General features: G+C 37.9%; 1 protein-coding gene and 1 non-coding gene across 4 annotated transcripts in view; both read left to right on the top strand.

Moving 5' to 3' along the window:
* LOC578616 overlaps positions 1-21879 on the top strand; it is a 58686-nt gene that overhangs the window by 23235 nt on the left and 13572 nt on the right. For 2 of the 3 annotated variants that reach the window (XM_030996127.1, XM_030996129.1), the window contains exons 3-11: positions 4314-4408; positions 6414-6556; positions 8565-8669; positions 15456-15584; positions 16680-16783; positions 18207-18276; positions 19026-19132; positions 19784-20027; positions 20791-20811. In XM_030996127.1, coding sequence (XP_030851987.1) covers positions 4314-4408; positions 6414-6556; positions 8565-8669; positions 15456-15584; positions 16680-16783; positions 18207-18276; positions 19026-19132; positions 19784-20027; positions 20791-20811 — 1018 coding nt within the window. The remainder of the gene's footprint in view (positions 1-4313; positions 4409-6413; positions 6557-8564; positions 8670-15455; positions 15585-16679; positions 16784-18206; positions 18277-19025; positions 19133-19783; positions 20028-20790; positions 20812-21879) is intronic. The other variant, XM_030996128.1, reaches the window with a different exon arrangement.
* Positions 8715-8787, top strand: TRNAL-CAG. Its single transcript has one exon. It is a non-coding gene; the product is annotated as a tRNA-Leu (tRNA).

Below are 21879 nucleotides of genomic sequence, written 5' to 3'. Positions count from 1 at the left end.
CCCTTCATTTAATGTATGCCTTCCAGTAGACAATAGTCAAAGGAAATTCAAGATGACCAATTCTAGACCTGAAGAAGAGAAAATTCATATCAGCTATTTTAAAATCTATATGAATCATCAATCTGTATGATTTGGAGAATTTGATGATGAAAGAGAAAACTAGATCATTTTTCGCTATCTTTCATAAAAAAAACAAGGATGATTCAGCCGTTTTTATTTTGGAATAATACGGGCGACCAATGCCACTGAGGTGTGATATTACACCAGCTGCGGAAGGAGACACTATACACGGTTATGACAGTTAGTGAACAATAGCTTAAAGGTGTAGACCAGTTTTGGAAACGCCCCCCCCCCCCCCCCTCTCAAAAATGAAACGGAAGCTCTTATTACCAATCATGTGAAAGAATATGTTTTGACTAATACGTGGTGATACTAATTTTGCCGGTTAACCGCCTACTAATTGATATATTTGGTAAATTATCATATCTTGGAATCCATCAAGAAAAAAAATCAAATATGTTAAATATCTCAGGACTCTGCAATTGATAAGATCCGATCAAAATGCAATTCGACAACTTTTCACTTCTCAAGAGGTGAACGCTTTACCCTACACTCTTTGAAAAGATGGAATAGTGCCCAAAAAGCTTACAATGGTGCTGTCATTTTCAGAGTTCAAAGTTAACATTCATTTGTTTCTACACAGCTCTTTCACGAAACACGGCACATGTACATGTAGATCGCAGGAGTTTGTAATGTTTGTGTTGATGGCCAGCGCTCCATCGTGTCTCGAACGCCTGCAACTTTTATTGGTATAATGGTATATATTACATTTGTGATCTTCTAGTTCTTTATGCTTTATTAAACACATTTACTGTCTTGTATCTCAAATGTATCAATAAACGATGATCTGCTGATTAATGGCCAGCGCTCCATCGTGTCTCGAACGCCTGCAGCTTTTATTGGTATAATGGTATATAAATGTGTGATCTTTTTAGTTCTTTATGCTTTATTATACCCATTTCCTGTCTTGTGTCTCAAATGTATCAATAAACGATGAACTGCTGATCTGTTATGAGTAGATTTTAGTTGATGGCTTCGTTTTATGGCAGTAGTTTTCAGGAACTTGACGATGCCTGAAGCCTATCAAAGTCTTCAAAAATGATCAGAATAATACGACCGTGATTATGTGTGTTTTCCCGATAGCTTTCAGTTGGACTCATTTTATTTCCATCATTAAGTTTAAAGGGAAAACCCCCGAATCAACTGAGGATTTCTGTATTTGTTAACGACATGAATTTCAAAAGTCGATAACATAGCTATATAGTCATGTGTACGAGGTCGTTTTTACAATTGAAGAGCTTATTTTGACTTCGAAAGCAAACTTTTCCCTCTGAATTTCCGTCTTTTTTTTCTGCATGTTTGTCTGGGTGTCTGCAAAAGCGTCCCTTGACTATTTGAATAAAAAAAAAACTAAAAAGAATAAAATTTTCCAACAACCGTAAATATTGGTCGACATATTTCAACTTAGACGTCAAATATTTAGTTTCTTTGTGGCTGAAAGGGTCTCTGTCAATATCCTCTCTCTCTCTCTCTCTCTCTCTCTCTCTCTCTCTCTCTTTCTTTCTATCTCTATCTTTTTCCCATCCTTCCTCCATTTCTCAGGTAGTGGTCTTTTCTTCAAGGTTGTTTTTATAATCAATATACCACACATTTTAGTATTTCTATGTGTAAATCAGATTGTGACATTAAAATAGGCCAAGGAAAATCGAATTCTGTCTGCAACTATGCTACGATTATGATATACGTAGGCCTAGATGAAGATTATTGTACTATCATGATATTTTATGCTATAATTTAAATGGCTTTGGTCTACTCGTCGATAATAAAAAAATTAAATTAAAAAAAAAATCATGATGGAGAGAGCCAACACCAGTTTAGAATGTAAGGTAGATACAGTCATGTAGATGCCCGCCATAGCCGGAGGGCGTGGAACAATAAATGAAATTAACACAACAATATGGCCGTCTAACTTTTGTCTGGTCCATTGGGCGGGAATTCTTTGGAGCATTGTGACGAAACAATGCCTTGGTCAAGGGCAAATGTGATGGGTATTGTCCGGGTGTGACGTACGTCGATCTGTTCTTTGTTCATTATGAATGGGAAGGCATTGGAGACAAATAATATTTGGGTCAAATTCAAGATCACCTTGCTGTAGTCTGCCTGTACAGGCTATAATTTGACACTTTACAACAGCTGCCAAAGCATTGAGCAGAACCTAGCTCTGTCGGTCTCGGCCTATGTATTAAGAGAGCTAAAGTACAGAACCTAATACATTGACACGTGTTTTAGTAGTTTGTTATGTCATTTTCGACGGGTTCGCCTTACGGTAAAGAAATATGTATGGTCTTCCTATTTTCACAGTTTGAACAAGAAGGACGGTTCGCTTATTTCATATCAAAGGCCATAAACCCGCACTTTTCCAGGTCACAATGTGTACAATCGTTCAAATTTATTTTTTGTTTTCTTTTCTTCAAGACATTTCTTATACTTCGCAAACATTATCAGTTCAATCAATCTTATATTATTTCGTATAAATCAGTCAACAATAAAATGTGTTAAGAGGAAGTGAAATCGTGGGAAATCAACGTTGGATGCTATAGACGATGACCAAAGTTGGTAGATGCTATCACACACTTGTGTAGTGTGACGTCAAATCCGGGACAAATATATGGAATGATTAGAAAGCATATAGGCTAAGACATGCCCCAGGGGTCTAAGTCAATATAGATAATAGGGACTTTAAGATTTGCACGACGAGAGCGTGGACTGCTCGTGTGACATCCTTTAAGGCAATGTAACGTCACTGCCAGTGCCTTAAAAGGATGTCACACGTCGCAGTCCACGTTCTCGTCGTGCAAATCTAAAAGTCCCTATTGTAAGCATGCGTGACCAAGAAAACGCGTATATTATTATAAGTGGTCGTTTTTTATAGATTGGATGCAGTCTGCGCGGTTAAAAAGCGCCAATTTTCAAGAAAAGGGGTATATTTTCGAGATCCCGACTCCGAATTGAAAGCTGATCGGGAAGCCGGATGTCTGTAATTTTCGGTTACGTCAGCATGCTAATGTAAAAAACACATAAAGAAGCCCCTATGTACTTCGCGTACAAGCATGTGACGTGCTTGTTTACACCCGGGGTTTACGACGACGCCATTAGCATCGATGGGGGTGTACAGGTCGATGTAATTGCTTCTCTATTGAAATAAATTTTCACATTGTGAATTTTACATCAGAACCGCAATTTAATTTATTTTACATTGTCAACAACTTAAATGGTAATCCCTATCGCACTTCAAAATGCTCAAGGGGTTACAATTTTACAATACTTGTTGAAGGCAATCTATTTCCTCGTTACACATTCTTAATGTTGATCGGCCCAGTCCAAACCTCTATAGCGACTCCAGTTCAGGTTCATGGAAAACATATGTACATATAAAAGATAAATTAAAAGATAAAATAATTTTATACTATAAAAACCCCAGTACCCCAAAACAGGAATCTCACGGTGTGCAAGATCACTGGTAAAATGTAAAATAATCGTTGAGTTGGGAATATGAGTTATCCATAATCCATTTGGTCAAATCATTTCAAACACACACATTATATACATTTTTTCATTCTTATTTCAGATTGAGCTATCTTTTTCCTTAATAATGACTTATATAATCTGTTTGGTCAAATCATTAGATACAAACGCAATCTCAACGTTTTTTAATTCTTATTTCAGGTTGAGCTATCATTTTTCCTTAAAAATGACATGTAAAGTACGTTGTGTATTCTTGTCAAAAGAGCCAATAATTGTTTTGGCATCATTTCCCCACAACTGAGAATTATTATTATCTCAATCACGATTTTAGTTTGAATATCAGGCAGAAGTCTCAAAGGTTGAGACAGGGTGTGCCTCAATATAAATCCCCCCCCCCCCGGCCCTTCGAGAAGGTTGTAAAATGCCAGGATTAGGGCAACCATTACCTCCATATAAAAAACTACAATACTTTCCCAAAGAAATTGACAAGATATCTGGGCCCTGTTTCACAAAACTTACCATTGATGGTAAATTTGCCATCAATGGTAACTACCATGGAAACCTTGATTTTGATTGGCTGTTGAGCCCTGTTACCATGGTAGTTGCCAGTGATGGCAAAGTTATCAATGGTAAGTTTTATGCAACGGGGCCATGATAAGTATTTTTGTTGAGAAAATGTCGTAACATAACTCTATCATCTTTTTTCTCGTTAATTTTTCTTCAAAAAGGGAGGTAATCGTCTGGAGATCATCAACCGAAACGATGACGTGGTCCTAGCCAATCTCACTGGGCCAACCTACTTTGTCAACGAGAACGATACCACGTAAGTATGGATAGTTGTTTCTTGAATATTGACGTTTTCTTATCGACAGTATTCTTTGCAAAAGCAACAGCGAAAACAACCATCTGATATCTCTTCACTGACACAAAGCATAAGAAAATGGATAGGGAGCAAGACAAGGATTCTAGGGCAAAGACGACGTCGACTTGCTTGCCACCCCTTGCACGACACCCCTCCAAAAAACTGCCCCTTTAAAAACAGTAATCCAAAGAGATTACCGAAGCGGGGTTGTCCGATAGATGTTGTCTTTTGGGGAAGTTGTCCTGATAAAAGAAACCTGGATCAATCGATATGATATGAAAATATAATAGACTATGTACTTTAGATAGCAGCTCGGCCCTTGTATTACCTGTATTTTACCAAAATAGTTATGTGTGTGTGAGTGTGCGTTAAGTGTGTGTTGTGGCGTGCGAGTGTGTGTGTGCGTAGTGGTTGTAAAGTCATGTCTTGTACAGCTCTGTAACTACAAGCGTTTCAACATTTTTTCAAAATCAAATGCAAACGAAAATTTTTGCACAACTTTTCTTCACCTAACGACAACTTTACCAGTGAAAACATGTACATATACGTTGAGGCAACATTAATTTATCATCAAAAAAATATTGTCTTGGCAATAATGACCCCATTATCATGACTATCGTTTTTCTCTAGCCAGCAGTCCAGATTCTTCAACTTTCTATTTCAAGAATTGTTGCCAATTACTTCAGAATTTCTTTTGAGATTTCCATAGAAATGTCAAAAAACATAGTTGCAAATATCCTTTGATGTTCACAATAGAGAGCAGTCATAGCTATTGTTACTTTAAAAGTTTCCTTCTTATTGCCATAAGTTATTCGATATCTATTGTTATTCGTGTGTATTCATACACAATGGTGATTGATGTATCTTGTTGATTTAGGCTGAGTTCTATGTGTCTGAATATAAAGGTAAATATAAAAGTTGTTTTCCATCGCCAAAGATAAGAATCGTATCTCAACAAATATTCGCAGAGATACAATGCATGGTGTACACTGGCGCCAGCCACTCGAGGCCGAGAAGAGTGGGAGTTTTTATATTTTCTTATCGATATAATACACGTAGTTGATATTGACAGAGCAAGGTAGACATGTCAGACAGATCAATAGGTAGATATGTAGATAGATAGGTAGATAGATGGCTGGATTGGTAGATAGATGATAGGTAGATAGATGGATGAATTGGTAGATGGGTAAATAGACGGTTGGATAGATAGAGTTATAGATAGATAGATATATACATTATATAAATAGATAGATGAATAGAAAGATAGATAGATAGATATATAGATAGATAGATAGATACAGATAGATAGATACAGATATATAGATAGATGAGATGAGGGTCGAGATAAAATAGAATGGGGGGGGGCAAATAAATTGCAGAAAAAGAAATAACGCCTACTCGACATGATTATCATAGAGAGAAAGGGGACGAAAGAGGGAGAGAGAAAAAGAAAGAGAGAGAGAGAAAGAGAGAGAGAAAAAGAGAGAGAGAAAGAGAGAGAGAAAGAGAGAGAGAAAGAGAGAGAGAGAGAGAAAGAGAGAGAGAGAGAAAGGGAGAGAGAGAGAGAGAGAGAGAGAGAGAGAAAGAGAAAAAGAAAGAGAGGGGAAGATAGAGTGGGAGTGAGAGATTGGGCGGAGCCAAGAGGGTGGACCGAAAAATGATGAAGGGAAAGATAGCATATTCAATATAGTAGCAGTAGTAGTAGTGGTAGTGGTATTGTGATGATGATCATCATCATTATGATTATTATGAGTATCATTAATGTTTATCATTTACGATCTCTCTCTCTCTCTCTCTCTTCTCCCCTTCTATCTGTCAATCTCTCTCTCTCTCTTTCTTTCTCTCTCTCCCTCTCCCCGCTCTCTTTCTCTCCCCCTCTCTCTTTCTCTCCCCTCCCCCTCCCCCCCTCTCTCTCTCTCTCTCTCTCTCTCCCTATCCCCTCTCTCTCTTTCTCTCTCTCTCCTAGGGTATGGAGCCAGGAGGTAACTATACCCTCCGACATGGAGGGGGCTTACACCCTCCGGCTGATCCGACAGGCAGCCGAATGGGTGACGGGTAACCCCGATGTACCCTACCTCTTCAGGAGCTGTGCTGACATCAATATCACCGGTAAATTATTTCATCCAACTTCCTCATTGGTCCTAACCAAATGTTTGATCGAATGTAGTCAGGATTAATTCAACAAGACCATAACACGTGTTTTTGTTCTCTCTCTTTTCAATAAAAAAAATGCGTCCTTTAGTTTCCTGTTCTTTCAAACGATTTGTATAGTGAACCGGTAACATTGTTGAAGGTTGATAACAAAAAACTGCCTAATTTGTGTATGAAATGTTACTTAATATATTCTTTCTACTGTACTTACCCCCTAAAATGCAAACAAATCCTGACAAAATTCTCAAACCACAAAGATATTTATGGTTTTCTTTGAAGGCGTCAATGCGTAACACCCTCTAACAGTAAATTCTCTTAATTAAGTTTTGAATTTTCCAAACCGTTTTTCCATGAAAATAAGACAAAAAACACGCTTTTTGATAACATGTCAAAAGTGTCAACAGAGCAATTAAATGTTTGGAATTGTGATAGAGCCAATTTATTGCTTTGTGACGATTTATATTCACCTAAAATGTAATTAAATTATAACAATATTACTGGGAGAGAATTTAGAAATCGATCAGATTAGTTTTTCCCAATTTTATTGGTTTGTTTTGAGTAAAACTTTCAGATTATCTTGAATTGTACATCTAGCATTGAAGCCACCACCTTAGCACCACTTCTCTCTTCTGAACAATATTACCAAGTCCCTTGAAATGCAATTTGCCCTAGGTCTATAGAGGAAGTGTGCTCTTTATACTGTGGAGGCTATACGCTGCAGTGAGTCCATTCAAGTTAAGATTGCTTTTGCAATCGATACCAGCTTTTAAAAATAACTCTTTATTTCATCAAACAACAAACGATTTACAATGTATGTGGGAAGACATTAATCTAAATTTGCCAGCCAACCCATCTGAGCTAAGCGGTCGGTACCTGGCAGGAATGAATTCCTTGAAATGCTATAGAGCGCCATAATGGGCGCCATTCTAAAGCCGGGGACAATAGTTATTATGGAGCGAGGAGTGTCAAGTCTGTCAGCCATAAGCGCTATACAAGAACCCACTATTATTATTATTATTATTAATTCTATTATTATTATCATTAGTATTACTATTTTTATCGTTATAGATTGAATCAAGTGTCGACGAAAAGTAGATATATGGCCTATATCATTATACATGATATAGAAATTGTTAAAATAAACACATAATACATCTTCCATCGGCTTGGAGGTTACTTCCAACATTTTTTCAAACAATCTCCCTTTTTGGCAATTCTAACCGCACTCTTACAGTGTAATTCCACTCCATATCTTAATGTTCTCATCCCAGTTTGCCATTGCCTTCCCTCATGGTTTACTACCTTCTTCCTTTCCATCTAAATATAATTTTCTTTCAAGAGACTGTGATGACTTTTGATGCGACAAAACTATTTTGCGTTTTTTTTAAAATATAATTTCCACTTATTTACTACTCCTATCGTGATAGTAATATGAAATAATTAATTCCCACTCCAATACTTCTTTGTTTGTTTTTCATGTCTCTACGATATTCCCCTCAATCTCCTATACAAGTCAGTTAGTTCCTTCCAAAAAATTGAAGCAGTTTCTTTATCTCAAATAATGTATAGTTATTTCGTCCCTATTTTCATGTAGTGAAGGTAGTGAATGAAAATCGCATACAATTTGCGAGCAGATTTTCCTCACTACCGTCACTTCGTGAAAATCTTATGTTTTTATTTGTATTATAAATTATGTTTTTCGTTTTTTGTTTCTTTTTTATTAACGTTTTGTTTTCATCTTTGTTTATCTTTGCTTTACATTATGCTATGAATACTCTGGGAACTATGGTTGTACAAGGCCTAAGGGCTTTATTTATGTAGTTCTCTATTTCATTTTCTAAATTTGTTTACGAATAATTTTGTATCTTTTGTATCAATGTCATTTTTAATCGAGAATGAAATAAATTTATTAAAAAACATCATATAATTTATATATTTTATATATTTACCTTGATTTTTTTTAAAGCGGCGGCTACATGTGACGGCGGGAGATGTTCAGGATTCGGGACGTGTATGAACGGCGTGTGTGATTGTGATGCTCTCCACTCAGGCGAGTTCTGCCAATACGAAGGTAAGAACCAAAACTCACACTGTGCATAGCGATCACTAACGACCGGGCATGGTGGCTCAGTGGTTAGAGCGCCCGCCTCAGGAACGGGAGGTCGTGGGTTCAAACCCCGGCCGAGTCATACCAAAGACTTATAACAATGGGACCTTCTGCCTTCTAGCTAGGCGCTCAGCATATTAGATTGGAGAAGAGTAGTAATAACATATTATGTTATGTTATGCAGGGCCCGCTGGAAGAGCAGTTTCATAACTAAAGTGGCTACCCTGGGTAAATAAAACGTTATTATTATTATTATTATTATTATTAAAAGATATTGCATATTTCTTGGTTATAATAGCAGAAGAAAACTATGGAATAATTTGTCAGTTCAACAAACTTCAACCAAGCCTGACTATAATCAAATAACATTAAAAACATAGGAATCAAATAATATATAACTATATATTGGTCATTCATTAAGTTATAAACGAATTTCTCATATTGTGTTTTTCTTGCATTTTAAAGCATTTTGTGTATTTTTTGACTGATGTAATGGGGAAAAAATCCCATTGGTTAGAATCGAAAAGGTTTAATCATTTTAACAGGACATTGATGAAAAAAAGCTTTGCTGATTCGATTGTTTCTTTTTTATCCTGTATAAATATGTCAAATAAAAAAAATTAAAAAACCTCAAAATATCTATACCTAATCATGCCTATGACTGTACAAGAAACTGACAGTTTTCAACGTTCGAAAGTGGAAGCAAATAAAAGAGAAACCCCTTATACCCTCTTGATGTTAATGAGGCATGCGTTGTAGGCATTACGTGCCTTACCAAGGTAACCATACTTCGTTTCCATGGATACAGCATTCTCTTGCTTCTGATACACAATATAAGTGAAACCTCACAAACTTACATTTCAATACACAATGGATCTAATGGAAAATACAAGCGGATTCTTATCCGTTTCTGGTGGTTTAAAACAATATATTTAGAGTACATCCGTTAGAATCAGGAAGAATAATCGAACAGAAACTTTCTTGAAGCAATCATTTTGAAGGCTTTATTTTGGTACAGATAACGTTAAAGCAAATCTTAAGCTCTGGTATGTACATTGTATCTCTAGAGAACATGGCTATAATTCATTCTAGATTATGGACTTTTAGATTTGCACGTCGACATAGTGGACTGCTACGTGTGACATCCTTTTAAGGCAATGTGAAGTCCTTTTAAGGCCCTGCCAGGCACTGTCAGTGCCTTAAAAGGACGTCACATTGCCTTAAATGTCGCAGTCCACTATGTCGGCGTGGAAATCTAAAAGTCCCTAATGTTAATCCTGCAGTAGATTGATTGTTTGAACCAGTTAAATAAAAACAACCTCACAGAAACTTGCAGGAAATCATCTTTATTAAAAAACAAAAAATATATCTTTCTATGCTCATTACTCAGCCATTATTCATTTTCTACCAAATCGTTTGGCACATGTCATTTATTCGTTTAACATTTAACATTCTTTAACATTCAGTATAAGTTTCGTTGGATTCTGTGAGAATTTATGTTCCATCATTACCAGAACTTATTATCTTTAATCGGTTGGAATAACCATAACATGTTGTTTAGGCTGCTACCAACCTTCAAATCATGTTGGAGGTACATCCTCAGGATGGAAACTCGCCTCCTTAATTATAAGGTTTGTAGAAGCCATAACATTCATTTTTAATTTGTTAAAAGATATTTTTCAAAGCAGGCAGCGGCCATGAGCACCCATTAGAGGCGGACACCGTGTCTACACACACAAGAAGCCATTTTCATTAGCAAAGGATTAGAAGCTCATTTGCCATCACTGAATATGAAAAGATTACATAATATTGCCTAAATGTGTTACATAACAACCCGTAAAGAACGAGAAACCATAAGACATATCATAAAACAAAGAGGTAAATACTATATATCCCACACACAAATATAGAATTATTATGGTTGTGTAAAAAGACTAAGTGTGTTCTTTTCTGGTTACACACGTCTTATCACATATCATAGAACAGTTACATATTGTTTTACTATTGACTTAGTTTATACATTGAAGAGAATCTTTTATTAAAGGCCCACTGCACTACTGGTAGCTACTTGCGCCCTCTACATAACAAACAATGCCTAATCGGTGACCATTGGTCCCCCATGATCCTCTTTTTCTTATGTTAACTGAGAGCTGAGTTGATGAGATAACACCTGTCCAGTGACCTTGCAGGGTGGTCTAATCCCTCCTGTAAACTACGGCAGATAAGCTTTAATAAAGCGTTGATTACTAAATTCACTCATTCCCGTAGGGTTTATACACGATTCACCTGGTACCAGTGGTTAATGGGTTAAAGCAAACGCGGCAGTCCGCTAGAAAATAATATATGAGATCGACTTTAAGTTGGACTTAACCATGACAGGCTGTTTATACCACTGTTTGCTCTCACTACTTGCTGGCATTGGTCTCTTAAAGGTAAAGACCAGTATTGGAAACGCCCCAATTTCAAAACATGAAATGAAAGCTCTCATTACCAATCATGTGAAAGAATATGTTTTGACTAATACATGATGATAAAAAGTTTGCCGGGAAACCGCCTACTAATTCATATATTTTGGTAAATTTGTTTCTCTCATGGTCTGTGAGAGATATAGGGTAGTCCCATATACATCTTTCTGTGTATAGTGCTTGTAACTTTACGAAGAAGGGGCCAAATTTCTTATCATTTTGATGATTCCAGAACCTTGCAGTACATGATCAGCCTTTTCTGATCGATTCCACAACGTTTCTTTCACAATGCAATCGCATGACCATAACTGGTCTTTACCTTTAAGGGACGTACAAAATAATCATGGTCACAAATCTACAGAATTTACATTTGTTGAGAATTCATTTTTGAAGGAAAAGATATTATCGAAAGATCATAATGGTGAGAGCAAACAGTAGCATGGATGGCCTGCTATAGTTAAGTCCAAGTTAAAGTCGATCTTAGTCTTTGTGAAATACTCCCTAGGTGTTAAAAATAATGTACGTCCATGGCGAGGATTGTATCAAAAAATGCGATCGTTATCCCTAATTCAATTTCAAATTCAAATTGTATTGGTCCAAAAAGAAATTCGTTGCGTTTTCATGCATTATTCACAGAGAAAAATAATGAAATGTACATTTGACATGATACATACCACATAAAACGAGTATATAGAGAAAATAAACATAAAGCACTTTAACATTCTCATTAAATAGATATTTTCTCTGAATTTACATTATTGACAATATTTGTTCCTATATTCAGAGTAATTACTTAAACAGTTATAATAATCAATCTGGGAGCATCAGGAGAATCACGATGACATCATAAAAAACTCGATAAACAATTATGATTGAAGGACACTTTCGCAGCCACACCCTACACAAAAGCAATTTTGTATGAACAAAGTAAATAATCTAATAACAGGAAATGAAGGAATACCAAATAGAATAACTTCTGATATGATGCAGTGCTTACTGAATTACCTTTTTTCTTTTCCTATTTGATATGATGGGTTATTCAAATTTTGCTATTCATTTTCTTCGGATGATATTATGTCACTCTGGAATCTGATTACAGAACAAGTAGCGTTTGCTTTATGCTATATGCTCCCGTTTTAGATTTCCTTTTGTAAACAAGACAGTGGCGTGTGAAATGTAGCATGTATACAAATAGAGAATCCTACCTGGAATTACAAGAATAGAACGGGTTGATTTGTATCCATAAATGGTGATATTGGGGTCATAAAATTATTTAATACAGCATAGTCATTGCTTGTATAATTTAGAAGTCAAGGTCGTGTTTGTTCGTACCATCACTATTCAGCCGCGCGTGAGAATTCTAAAAAATAATTTTCCAGATATATTCGTAAAGAAAATTTTGTAAAGAATGTTCATACTTCAAAGAGATGGTTGTCAACGTATATGGCAAAATGACTTGAGCGTGCGTGAGTGTGTGTGGGTTGGGATGTGGGGTGGGGTGTGGGGTGGGGTGTGGATGGGTGCATATAATATGCGCGCGCGTGCGTATGGGTGTGTTTGTGTGTGTGTGTGTAGGAGAGGGGGTAACATGGGTAAGGGGAGTGGGGGAGATGAAATTAGAGGCATATAGAAAAGGGGTATAGAGAGTAATTGAGGAAGAGGGGAGAATAGGAATGAGAGAGGTATGACAGAGTCATATAACTAGATGAACAAGAAGGAAGACTAATTCCTCAGTTTAGTTACACCGCACACCCGACTCCAAACTGACTGACTGTTGGCTGATGTCAAGTTTTGTTCAGGCTGATATCGTCCTTGTCGGTGTAAACGGGTTAATTTCCTAAATAAGAAATAACGAAATTTATAAAGGTAAATAATTAGGTCATGTCATACATACTTATATGTATATTTGAGTCGGTAGAGCAGTGGTCTCGTGATCCGGTGACCCGGGTTCGAAACCAAGTCGATGCGCTAGTGCCCTTTGGTAAGGCATTACTCCTCATTACCAGGTCCCCCGGAGAGGACCTAAGCCGTCGGCCGTCTGGTTGCTTACTTACAAGCATTTATGCTTTCTTAGCAGTCAGGTAAAATAACCACCACCACATTCATTTTTACAACTAAATTATTCGTACCCTTGTTAAGTAATATTAATAGTTTTTGAAAGATATGAAATTTGATTTGTCCCGATTGAGAATGTGACAAATTAAAGCTTACACATCCAAAAGTAGTCACCAATGGCACTAATACGACCATTCCACCTTTTAGTCTTGAGTTACGAAAAAACTTTTTTGTTAAACCTCAAATTTACAAGGGCTATTGACAATCCAGTTGTGCAATGCATGTATGAAGGTAAATATAGTACACATCCTGACTCTAAATAGTTATTACTTCTGTAATAAATGCTAACAACAATCTTTAACCCAGTTTGATACGCTGAACATAGCCTTCATCTGCGGAATGCTCTGTAAATATTGTCTTCTGTCATTCTACGTATACAAATACAAAATCAGTGACCCTGAATGATACGGTATTCTATTTCCTGTGTATTATTTACATATTGCTTCATCCAGGCTTCATCGGCTTAGAGATCTATGAATGCCAACAAGAATTGTGGCTTTTTTTACAGCAAATAAACGATTTTGGTATCAATATAAACCGCACGAGATCTTTGTCTGCGTTCTGAATGGCCAAACAAATTTTCGACAAGTCATGACTACCGAAAAGGTGATGAGCCATCATTTTCTGCCCCATTACATATTGACAATGAAACTAAATTAGTCCACACTGTTGTAGAGTGAAAGATTGCCCTTAAGGTTTCTTTTGAATGGCCGGACAAATTTTTGACAAGTCACGATTACCGAAAACTAGGTCTGCATCCGATTGGAGGGCGTTTCACAAAACTTGTCATCAGTGACAAATGACAGTTTTTGTTATAAGCTACTGAAATCCTTGCTTCTGATTGGTTATCAGCAGATTTGACACTGATTTTTGTCATTGAAAAAAGGCTTTGTGAAACGGGCCCCTGGTCGAAACATCCTCAAATTAAAGGTGGCGAATCGTTATTCCTACCCCAGGCGCGGATCCAGGATTTCTTAGGGGAGGGGGCCCAACTTTTTTTTTTTTTTGCTCCCGAAAATTTGAAAATCGCGCCGGCCGAAAAGTCGTTCAGTGGGGGGGGGGGGGGGGGGGGGGGGGGGGGGGGGGGGGGGGGGGGGGGGGGGGGGGGGGGGGGGGGGGGGGGGGGGGGGGGGGGGGGGTAAAGCGGACATTTTTTTTTTTTTTTTTTGAATTCCCAAAAAAATCGCAACGACTCAGCCAGCCGAAAAAGTCGCTCAGTGGGGGGGGGGGCCCAACCCCCCAAAAAGGTAAAAATCGCGTGATTTTGCATGATTTTTTTCTCAAGGGGGGGGGGGGGGGGGGCGGCCCCCCCCCCCCCTCCCTGGGTCCGCCACTGTCCTACCCCATATCATATTGACAATAAAACAAATTAGTCCGCACTGCTGTGGGATGAAGGACTGCCCTGAAAGTAAACTCTGGGTATAATCTATAGAGTGAGGTGATGAGCTCACCGAGCTGTGTATAGTAGAAACGTTGGTGACACTTTTGGATCGATATTTTGTTGAAAGCCTGAGCAATATAGCCAGATAGTACAACTATACATCGTAAAGGTAGATATCCCTGGTAGATAGTTGAGATACATAGTACAGGTATAAAGTACAATTAAAATAGTTTGATAATTGAAAAAGGGAGACAAAACGGAACAGTCTGTGACACCAACCAATGGTAGAGGTACGCCATGGGTACCATGATTTGGCATACAAAATAATTTGTATGCAGTGTGTTTTGAAAATACGGATATGAGACGATTAGATTTTTTTCCTTTCATAATAGTTATCAGATCCCATACCTTTTACGAAGGCTTTCACGCACAAATTTCACTTTTCACTTTTATGTATCCGGTTTCATTTTCACTGGCAGTAGAAGGATGGGAACTTTTCATACTGTTCTCATTCCTACTATACCTCTAAGTGATGTCAAGTGATGTCTTTTTGATCGACTGAACATTACTTCAAGATCATCTCACTGCTGTGGTTTTGATTATGATCAATCATCATTTTATATGCAGCTATGTCTTCATGCTTCATGACAATACACAAAAGATATTTTCGTAACCATGTCCTTTTTTATTTTTCTTTCATTTTCCATGGTCATTCCCACGCCCTTACCTTAAAATCAATATTTGTTTCAATCACATTATGATCTCTATCATTTTGTTTTGTCATTTTAGATGAGTGCATAAACGAACAGAATTGTGGAGGAGCGAGCAACGGAGAGTGCGTTGACCTTGGCATCACGACCTATCCCAGAAGGCAATGTTTCTGCAAGCCAGGATTCTTCGGCAAAGACTGCATGAATAGTAAGCAATTAAGCACCAAATATAATAGTGACAAGGCGATTCATCCTTAATTTTTTTAATAAAGTGTAAACGTGTTACCTATCAAAATGGATTTTAATCATGCTTGTGTAATGACATCATTTTTTCTGTATCAAACGGTTTTGAACACTAGCGTATTATGATTGAGGCAAAGGGGCATCGCCCCCCCCCCTAATTTACATATTAAAAAGAGATGGCAAAGTAGGGCATGCATCGTCCTCCCCCCCCCCCCCCCCCCCCCACCCCCTCTCCTGCCTCCTGGCTCCTGGCATGTACTAGTTGAGTTTTTTGCTGAATATTGGGTCACCCTTGGCTTGGATGTTTTGTCCCATCCCCCGCCCCTCCCCCCCGAAAAAAATCCAGATCACCACTGGTTTTGACGAATTTTGACTTCTATTACATGAGTCTTCATCGCATATGGCTAAGTGATGTCAGTCCATTGTGAAGAAGTATAGATTATAAGATGATGAAGTAGATCCTAATCAAATGATTGGTTGAATGCGTACACGTGACCAGTCATTTATTTTTTCCTAACGCGTAATTTTGATAATGACTGGTCATTATCCAATTCTAATGACCGGTCATTTATTTATTTTTTATTTTATTTTGTTTATTTACCCAGGGTAACCCCATCAGTGAGTAAAAACACTGTTACTAAAATCATGTTATAAAACATCATTTTATAAACAAATAAAACATAATCTTATAAAACAAATAATACACATTATTTTGTTTGGGCATTAGTAAAATTACCCACACTCGGTACCTTCAAACAGTCCAAACACCCTCGGCTACCGCCTAGGGCGTGTTAGACTGTTCCAAAGGTACTTTGTGTGAGTAATTCTAACTAATGCCCTCATTGCTTTGTATTATTATGTATACCAATCAACCTATTTTTCTAAATCCTGGACCTCTAGGAAGAACAGAGCCATTTTAATAATGGCTCTGAATAGAGCTTTCCAGCCGTTTTTTTAATTCTTGATTTTATTATTTGTAAATTGTATTCTTGTATGTATTGAATTTTCATACGGAAAACCAACTGCGACTGTTTCTATTTTTCTGTTTGTCGTTTTGCAGTGAATCCATCTGGTTTCGAAAATGCGGATACCTATGACCTGAGCAAACATTTCAAACGAGAGATCAACCCAAGATTCACCTTGTACTACAAAGTAATCCAGGAGGTAGGTGTGAAGAACAGACGAATTTTAAATATCATTTTCATGAAACAATATCAAATGCCGAAACCCCCAACCCCCCCCCCCCTTTGGTATTTTTTCATGTGTGTATTTTGGAGGAAACCCCCCCCCCCCCCCTTTTGGTATTTTTTTTTTTAATTAAAAACAAGTTGAAAAAATTATACCAATGGCTGACCTAAAAAAGTAACCTTACCCCCCCCCCCCCCCCCCAACGGAGAAAAATGTCAAATTTCCAAATTTCGAGACCAAAAAAAAAAAAGTGTCCTCTTACCCACCCCCCCCCCCCCCCCCCCCCCCCCCCCCCCCCCCCCCCCCCCCCCCCCCCCCCCCCCCCCCCCCCCCCCCTTGCCACTGATTACATTTCATGACTTTTGAGATCAGCGATACGGCAACCTCATGGTGTACGACTGTATGTCATAATAGAACATGATGTTCGGGATTCTTTAGGTCACCGGTCATCATTATCGTCAATACCGCACACTGACTTCGAGCCGTTAGGACTCGTTATCACGTGTTTTGTACTGAACAAACTTGAAGAAAGAAATATCAACCAAATTATGAAACAGGGCCAAAGATAAAGTGGTCATTTGACAAAGCTATTGACCGGTCTTCAGCATTTTCTAATTACCAGCCGGTTAATGGTGTCAATTTGACTTCGTCGATTAAAGCGGTAAGGAATTGGAGATGAGAATGATTTGTCAAATTACGAGGATCCTCGTCACAATTTCATAAAACAAATGTGCACATCCTAACTATGTTCGGACATTCGCATATCCACCCCTGCTTTCTGTCGAAGTAGTTAAAAAACCCTCGGCTTTATATTGCCTTAAGTGTCGGACAATTCCAAATGCACTTTATGTAACTGGTTATGACCTCACTGATGTATATTTAGATATATAGTATTCATATATTAGATATAGGCATTAAAGTGACTCGGTAACATTGCCTCAGATTCTGAAACAGAATCCTGGATTTAGCTCGTGCTGCAATCATAATTATAAACCTTCAGTTCAGTCAGGAATTCCATGACTTTTACATGCCGATCGCCTGTCTAATTATCAAGATATTTATGATTGGAAATCGAAATTTTATTTTTCGTTTTCCGAACGTTTTTTTTTTATTTATAAAACTACAGTCCATTGGGGAAAATAAGTATGGTTAAACCGGTCACTCAAAGATCTTTACCTTCTGTGGCACTTCTTGATCGTTTTGAAGCGCAACTTATTTAGGACGACAATATTACACCATATCACAGACACTGATAACACGTACGGCTATGCATCTCAGATTTAACATTGTTAAACGATGCCTTTAACAAAACTGAAGGGATCGATCGATGAATATGAATTTCAAGCTTGTTCTTTAGATTGTTTCACCTTGTAATGTTTGTCTTTATTTTTCCTTGTAGAATAGTGAGATTGAGATCGCCGTCGATGCGATGAGTACCACATGGGTTGGCTTCGGATGGAGACCGTTGAGTAAGCTCCTCTTTCTGCTCCTCCTTTCTCCTCTTCGTCTCAACCTACTTTCCTGAGTATTTCTCCTATTTTTTCCTTACTATCACATAATTTTAACTCTTCTTCTTCTTCCATTGGAGTACATCCCTCTTTACGGAGTATTGTCGTACTATACTCGGGTGTGCAGGTGAACCACTGCACTGGGGTTTCCCCCTACTCTTAAAAGAATAGTGCAGTGGGTTCTTATAACGTGCAAAGGTGGTGACTCTCCTCTGCACGGGGACTCCATTTAACGTCCTATCCGAGGGATGGGATAAACTTGTGTATATACTGATCTTTTTCTTCAGCCGCTTATTGATCTCTTTTCAATGACGGTAGCTCTTTTTCTTTTCCGTGCAAGTTTCCTTTCGCCACTGATTGTTCTTGTCTCTAGTCTAATTTTCCTTCTGGCCTTTTCTCTTCTTCTTCTCCTTCTTTTTTCACCCTAGGTTCTTCTTCGTCTTCTTCTCCGATCTTTAGCTACTCTTGTTTACTTCTTCTTATCTTAAATATTTTTTTGATTTAAGGTCTTTCACTTGGACTTTAGAAAAATTAGTTAACTCACAATTTATTTTTCCCATTTGCCAGAATTCAACAAGTCCTATGACAAAAAAAAATCAAATACATTGTGGGAAAGTGATATGCGATGTGGCGATGTGGCCAGTTGATATTATTTGAGTTGCACATGAAGCCTTTAATAAATCATGATGTAAATGGTTATCTATACTCAGATCTAGATGGAAACTGTCAGAATTGGCCGGTGCACTACACCAATGGCAGCGCTGTGAGCGAGCCTGAGTCTGAATCCGAAGCAGAAGCCACCCCAACACCTGCTGTCGTGAGTAAAACCTCTCTTTTACCATCCTCATATCTTCCCCTGATCTGTATATACCAAATCAATGCAATACTCACTTGCTGTTTTTTCATCACCTGTGCCTGGGAGGGGAAAAGCAGAGTTCGCGTGACACCTGGATCTCTTCCCCTTCTGGTATTGCTGATTGTTGATGTGTATAGGTGCACCACTATACAATAATGCAGTGGGTTCTTAATGTGAATAGGTTGTGACTCTCCTAAAAACGAGGCCACTGTTTGCCTTGGCTGGATTCGTACACACGGTCTTTGGTTTGACAGGTAGACGCTTGACTCAGTCTGTAAAGCTTGGAGACTAGTACCAATGAATCTAAGGTAGATGTCGACTCTCCCACGTCTCTTATATTCTACATATGAAACATATTTGAACCCTCACCTTGACACAGAAATCCCGGGTGCCATGTTTCCTTAGCATGCTATGTACAAATATACTAATAACCCGACCCGGGGGGTAAAATCACATTTTAATAACTTAAAGATTATACCACAGTTTAACCATGGTTTAACTTCCTTTGGTGAATCTGATTTCGAACAAAAGACTTCATCCAGCGTTTGAAGTAGATGTGAGTAGAATGCGGGCCGTTGTGATCAATGATAACAATGTTCGATGTCCCTACAGGCAAGACGTCGACGTAGATCATCGGACGAGGTCCGTGTGCGAGTGGCCCGTGACAACCACGACGATGACGAGGGTCAAGACTGGGAGTGCATCGTGGGATCGGGTCCAAGGCCCGAGGGCGAACCAGAACCCGAAGGAACTTCCGAGCCCGCAGCAGAAGGTACTCCAGAACCTGCAGCAGAAGGTACTCCAGAACCTGCAGCAGAAGGAACCGCCGAGCCTGCTGCAGAGCCGACTCCAGAACGTAAGCATAGATAGAGCCATCTATGCACAGAGTTTGGCCAACTTGGTTTCAATAATGTTGGTCACAATGGCATTGCGTATATTCTCCTTATTTTTTCTTGCCCAAACAAAGCAACATTCGCCGAACTGTGTCCGACTAGAAACGCGTTGGCCAAAGATTGTGTATCCCTTGACTTGTTTGTATGTAACTTTGGTTATTCAGTTCAGGTGTTAGACACTCTCTGAGTTCTCCCTTTTTTTAATCACTCTTATGTCATGTATTTTGCCAATCAGTTCTCTTTTAGGCTACTAGTGTACTCAATGTCAAATCAACGGCGTCGTGAAAAGTGATGTAGTGAATGCTACTACACTTCAGTACATTGCAGGGATTTGTGTGCCTAGGTTCATGCAAATACGAGCCATACGACATGATTAATATTTAAGTAAGGACGGAGTTACAAATCGATGTCGAAGACACAGACGGCGGAAACTGAATCGAAGCATGAAGAAATAAAGGCCTAAACCAAAGAGAAAGGAAATGAGATAGAATGAAACAAACGCGGTATGGGGATGGTATCCGGAAAACAAAAGTAATCAATAATTGATATTCAAATTAAACACGATTATAACTACTCTCGAAAATCGTAATCGAAACATGAGTTCTATGGGACCTACGATTGAAATTGATTTTGAGTTGATTTTTTTTATGCAATCGGGTTATCAATATAAATCATACCATTAAGCACAAACTCAATCCCCTGACAACTTTTGTTTTTCTTGTCTAGCTGAAGGTGAACCCGAACCAGGTAGGCTTAAGAGAGGGGGAACTAGGATATTCACTTAACTGTGGTGATGGCTTACTAACAGCAGCAGCAGCTCCAAAAATAGCGTTTTGTTTTTGTTTTTGTTTTTTTGTTTTGTTTTGTTTTTAAATTAATCTCAGCAACACAAAGTATATTTCATAATTATTCATCAATGTCTCATTCAGTATTTATTGTTACTCATATAAATTGTAGGCTTAAAACCTGTCTGCACTCGTTTGACCAGGAGGGATTAGACCTCCCAGCGTGGTCACTGACAGGTGGTTATCTCATCTCATAACATAAGAAAAAGGGGTTCATGGGGGACCAACTGGTACCACTTAGGCATTGTTTGATATATATTGGCTACAAGCAAGTAGTGCAGTCCCGCTTTAATGGGAATATATAAGATATTAAGACTGTCAAGATTTGTTAATATAATGTTGAAACATCCTCATTAACCCCATTATTGAATTAACAAAATGTGGATATAAATATGTATGTGTAGTGCAGTCCTGCTTGAATGGGAATATAAGATTCAGAAATATCGACTTTAAAGATTTGTTGATATAATGTTGAAACATCCTCATTAACCCCATTATTGAATTAACAAACAGTTGGATATGAATATGTTGGTTGTTGTTCTAAACAGATGCAAACTAAAATGTAAATGCCATAAATTGAGTAGAAAAGGGATTGAAGAGTAAGGGGTAAAGACTACTAATTGCTTCATAAAATTAACATATTTTCATCAATGTACAGAAGTTTGACTTTAAAGTTGAAAATCGATTACATCAATGAAAACATTTGCTTGTAAAAACACTAGATACTGCTAAAATATCACTTTGGTTAATAAATATTCAAGCATTTACTAATCCAAAATCATTTACTTATAAGAAAGTTGTAACTGCTTAAGCTGAGTGCCATTATTTACAATTTTGTTCTCACTTTACTGAACTATATATTTTTATAATTCAGCATTGACAGAAATCTTTTTCATCACTACCAATCTCTTCTCAAGAAGTGGATTATATTACGACTAAATTATAAGTATATACATATTAAATATGATTG

This window comes from Strongylocentrotus purpuratus, unplaced genomic scaffold, assembly GCF_000002235.5.
Source record: "Strongylocentrotus purpuratus isolate Spur 01 unplaced genomic scaffold, Spur_5.0 spur5_scaffold_3, whole genome shotgun sequence".
Taxonomy (NCBI): domain Eukaryota; kingdom Metazoa; phylum Echinodermata; class Echinoidea; order Camarodonta; family Strongylocentrotidae; genus Strongylocentrotus; species Strongylocentrotus purpuratus.
The sequence above is the reverse complement of the archived record's forward strand: the minus strand, read 5'-3'. Positions and strand labels throughout refer to the sequence as shown.